The sequence below is a fragment of the Leptonychotes weddellii genome, chromosome 6, assembly GCF_054177405.1.
Source record: "Leptonychotes weddellii isolate Sample4059 chromosome 6, ASM5417740v2, whole genome shotgun sequence".
Lineage (NCBI taxonomy): Eukaryota > Metazoa > Chordata > Mammalia > Carnivora > Phocidae > Leptonychotes > Leptonychotes weddellii.
Genome location: NC_138374.1, coordinates 23,659,225 through 23,664,423, shown reverse-complemented (window position 1 = coordinate 23,664,423; position 5,199 = coordinate 23,659,225). Strand labels below are relative to the sequence as shown.

The window sequence follows — 5,199 nt, the reverse complement described above, 5'->3', positions numbered from 1 at the left end:
CACTGATTAAACTGTACACTATAAAAGAAGATAGTTATTGCACATAAATTATACCTCAATAAAATTAAGAACAAGAATTAAATGAAAGACGCAACAGAGACATGAATCTAGACACTTGGAGAGAAAGTAATGTTGATGCTGAGTACAGGTTATTTTGAACAGAATTTACAATATAACACCATTCCCATCTTGTGCATTAGCTAAAAAAGAAATAGAGCTACCTGAAACATTTCGGTATTTCATTTCCAAGGTGATGATCAGGTTGCTTTTAACAGAAAAAAGAGATCATTTATCCTAAAAAATTACTAAGATGTTGAACTTTTCCTCCATTTATTAGCTGTTTACATGGCTCATCACATGGCCTGGGAGCTCCTCAGAGACAAGGACTGTATCTTTTCTTTCTCTACCCTCAGCCTAGCACAGTTTGATATTTACTAAATGGAATCTTATTAAAATTGAAGTGAAAGGTCTTAATTCGTTCTCATAACCCCTTGGAGACTTGAACATTATTACTTCTTACTAAGGAACACAAGACGCAAAGCTTGAGTAATTTGCAGTCACAAAACTAAATGGCAGAAGTAGGACTATAATCCAGGCCTTCTGATTCTAACGCATAGATTTACTGAAATTGTCCTCTGTCCCCTCCAGGGATGTCTGCCTGGGCCCTATCTTCCTCAGGATATCAACTGAATATTTTAAATGAATTTAAAGTTAGCTAAGGTCAACCTCCGCTGGGCGCATGCGTCCCTTCCTTTTCCCACGGTGTAAGAGACACCACCTAGCTTCCTTCCGCCTTGACGCCTTTTGGCCCCAGCGACTCGCCGTTGCCCAGGCTGCGGCGTTCACTAGTTGAGGTGATGGCGACTGGGACACCAGATTCGCAAGCGCGATTCGGTCAGTCTGTGAAGGGGCTCCTCACAGAGAAGGTGAACACCTGTGGTACGGACGTGATCGCGCTCACCAAGCAGGTGCTGAAAGGCTCCCGGAGCTCCGAGGTGAGCTGGGAGTGGACTTTATGGCCCGATATCCCGGGGCCCCGAGTCTTCCATAGCTGTGAGAAGGGGATCGCATTACCTTCTGGGAATTGTAGGCTGTGAACTGCTCCCTGAGAATAGAGCTCGTTCGCGAGGGGCGCGTGTTGCATTCTGGGATGTGTAGTCTCTGGGGGATTAACGATATTGGGGGGAACGGGATTGTGGGAATCTGTGCTTTAAAGCAGAGATTGCTGCAGGACAGCGGATAAGATAGTGGTCCTAGCCAGTTCATAATTTGTGTCATGGGCTTCCCTCTTTCTGGCCCCCAAATTCCGCATGGTTTTGCCCTCAACATCCCATATTCCTTTCACACTTTTGTGCATCGTCTGTGGATTTGTTCTTTTCTGATTTGTCATTCTGGCCACATCTTGGTTTTCTGTTTATTAGATTAGTTTCTCCTTTGCCCCGATTTCCCCTTCATCCTCTAGCTGGTTCCGTGGATGGAGTTATGATGGCTTTTCACACCAGAAAGTTTTATGTATGTACGCTGTCTCCAAAAAAAGTCGTATTTATTGTACTCTTAGATATTTACCCACGAGAAATGAAAATATATGTCCACACAAAGACTTGTACATGTGCATAACCCCATTATCCGTGATAGGGTCAAACTGGAAACAACCCAAATGTCCGTTGACCAATGAATGGACAAACAAAATGGTTCTGGTGACTGAGCCCTTCCACTCCTAGGTTTTTACCCAAGAGAAATGATAACATGCCTCTCATTTTGTTACATAAGCTGACCACACACATAACATATTATCTAAGAGTTTCTGTTTTGGTTTCTTTAAAGTGGAACAACATCTTGAATACACCTGAGAAACAATCTGAGTACAAAGTCTTTTTAGATCTTTGTGAATTTTTTCTCTAGAACTTGATCATTATCTTGCTCATAATTAACTCAATGGCAGTGTGACTTAGTTGCTCATCTTCAACAAGTATTGCTTATTTTCAACTTAGTTTTCGTAATAATAGCAACTCTCTCTTTTAACTCATATTTCATCAGTCTCTATATTATTTCATTAAGTTATGTAATTGCAGTAACAAGCATAACATGGCCACAAGCTTTTGGACTTGTATATGAATATTCATAGCAGCTTCATTCAGATTAGTTTAGGATCCAGTAGAATTGTCTTTTTTTTTTTTAAGATTTTATTTATTTATCTGAGACAGAGAGAATGAGAGAGACAGAGAGCACATGAGAGGGGGGAAGGTCAGAGGGAGAAGCAGGCTCCCTGCCGAGCAGGGAGCCCGATGCGGGACTCGATCCAGGGACTCCAGGATCATGACCTGAGCCGAAGGCAGTTGCTTAACCAACTGAGCCACCCAGGCACCCTCCAGTAGAATTGTCTTTACAGAGTCATCTTTCATGTTATGTCCTTAGCTTGTATTGGTAGTGACTACAAGAAATAACCATATGAAGAAGGTGTTTGCATTTACCATAACACTATTGTTGAAGTCACTGATTTGGTGATCCCAAGTATGTTTTGTGTGAGGCCACACATGATATACTCATTTTAGGATTCAGTATCAGAGGAAAGTTCTTCTCTTTTTGAGGAATTGTCATGTTGCCTTTTACCAAATAAGAATTATGCAAATACCCTGAAACAAATAATATATTATATGTTAATAAAAATAAGAATTATGCAAATGAGGGGCACCTGGGTGGCTCAGTCAGTTAAGCGTCTGCCTTCCACTCAGGTCATGATGCTGGAGTCGTGGGATTGAGTCCCCTTTAGGGCTTCTTGCTCAGCGGGGAGCCTGCTTCTCCCTCTGCCTGCCACTCCTCCTGCCTGTGCACACACGCCCTCTCTGACAAATAAATAAATAAAATCTTTAAAAAAAAGAATTATGCAAGTGCAAGTGTTTCACTTTTTGCCTTGGTTGCACAGAAGTTCTTATATCAGTTTTAGTGGTAGACACATTTACTTCCTTCTCCTTTTAATGACTTTTAGATTCTGTTTCTATTTTTCAAAAAAAAAAAGTGTGTGTGTGTATACACACACATGCATATAGTATGGTATAAATTGCCTTCAATCTTTTTGGAGGAGAAACAAGGTATAAATATATAAATTTTAAAAAATAGTGTTCATAGTTAACCACCAGTATGTACTGAACACCATATTCGTTATAATAAACTTACTTTTGTTGAGCATCTATGTGCTGGACACTGCTGTGTTTTATGTAGCTTAATTTGTTAAATCTTTGCACTTACTAACAGAGGAGGTATGTTTCTTACATAGAAGATACAAAGAGGAATTTAATTTTTCCAAGGAAGGGGTAGAACTAGGATTCAAACCTAGGCAGACTGGTTCTAGGCTCATAATCTTGGGCACCACCTCTCATATGATACTAACTGATTTAGTGACCCAAAAGCCATGGTGTCACCATTGACTGCCCTGATGTCACTTGCTCCTTTCTCTTCCTCCTTGTGTATTTTTCACACGAGATTCTTCTGGAGTAGATTTAGATTGGGTGTTCAATAAATGGTGTGGATTGAGTTAAACTGAAATTGTTCCAACTTTCTGGGAGGGTTGACACATCATCTCTCAGTTCTCTGACTTTTGTCTTTTTATTGGATCTCTTACATGATACTTATCACATACCATATTGACTTTTCCTGTAGTTACTTATGTATTTTTGCCATTTCCTTTACTAGACTTTAGATTATTTGGAGTGTCTTTTTGATTTTCTTTTTTTGTCTTTTTTTTTTGGTAGCATGTATCAGTACTGTACTTTATTCCTTTTTAAGACTGAATAATATTTCATTGTATGTATATACCACGTTTTGTTTATCCATTCATTTGGTGATGGAGATTTGTGCTGTTTCCACCTTTTGGCTTTGTGAATATGCTGCAGTAGACGTTTGTATATAAATACCTATTTGAGACCCTGCTTCCAGTTATTTTGGATAATTGCTGAATTGCAATTGCAGTAATTCTATGTTTAATTTTTTGAGGAACCACTGTACTGTTTAGCACAATGCGTGTACCATTTTACGTTGCCAGCAAATGCACCAGCGTCCCAGATACTTCACATCAGGGACAACATTTGTCATTTTCCATTTTTAATCATAGCCATCCTGATAGGTATAAACTGGTACCCCCCCAGTGGTTTTGATTTGCATTTCCCCAAACTAGTGATGTTGAGCATTGTTCTTGTTCTTATTGGCCATTTGTATATCTTTGGAGAAATGTCTGTGAAGGTCCATTGTCCATTTCCAAATTGGACTTTTTGTTGTTGAGTTGTAGGAGTTCTTCACATATTCTGAATGTTAATCTCTTATCAGATATTCTTTGCACATATTTTCTCCCATTCTGTGAGTTTCCCTTTCATTTTCTTGATAGTATCCTGAGCTCAGAGAGCTGAATCTCCTAGAGAAAAAATGTCTCAAGTGTTTACGGTTTATTTCACACAACAATGTCTGCTTCTGGTTTTTTGGGGTCTAGTGGCAATTGTCTTGTCCAGGAGGGTATACCTTCTTTCTATTCCTTAGACTTTCTGCTCCAGCTTTTTAAAAAAATTTATTTATTTGGGGGGCGGCAGAGGGAGAGGGAGAAGCAGGCTCCCCACCTGAGTGGGGAGCCCGACATGGGGCTTGATCCCAGGACCCCAGGATCATAATCTGAGGTGAAGGCAGACACTTAACAGGCTGAGCCACCCAGGTGTCCCAAGCTTTTCTTTTTTTCTTTTATTTATTTATTTATTTTTAATTCGATTTGATTTTATTATGTTATGTTAGTCACCATACAATACATCATTAGTTTTTTTTTGTTTTTTTTTTTAAAGATTTTATTTATTTATTTGACAGAGAGAGACAGTGAGAGAGGGAACACAAGCAGGCAGAGTAGGAGAGGGAGAAGCAGGCTCCCCGCCGAGCAGAGAGCCCGATGCGGGGCTCGATCCCAGGATCCTGGGATCATGACCTGAGCCGAAGGCAGACGCTTAACGACTGAGCCACCCAGGCGCCCCTACATCATTAGTTTTTGATGTAGTGATCCACGATTCATTGTTTTCGTATAACACCCAGTGCTCCATGCAGTACGTGCCCTCCTTAATTCCCATCACCCGGCTAACCCGTCCTTCTACCCCCCTCCCCTCTAAAACCCTCAGTTTGTTTCTCAGAATCCATAGTCTCTCATGGTTCATCTCCCCCTCCGATTTCCCC

At 40.5% G+C, this 5,199-nt stretch overlaps 1 protein-coding gene across 1 annotated transcript in view; it reads left to right on the top strand.

Annotated features, from left to right (window-relative positions):
* The first annotated feature begins 830 nt into the window (after positions 1 to 830).
* BORCS7 (BLOC-1 related complex subunit 7) overlaps positions 831 to 5,199 on the top strand; it is a 12,566-nt gene continuing 8,197 nt past the window's right edge. Inside the window, exon 1 of the mRNA XM_006739453.3 lies at positions 831 to 995. Coding sequence (XP_006739516.1) covers positions 858 to 995 — 138 coding nt within the window. The 5' untranslated portion in view covers positions 831 to 857. The remainder of the gene's footprint in view (positions 996 to 5,199) is intronic.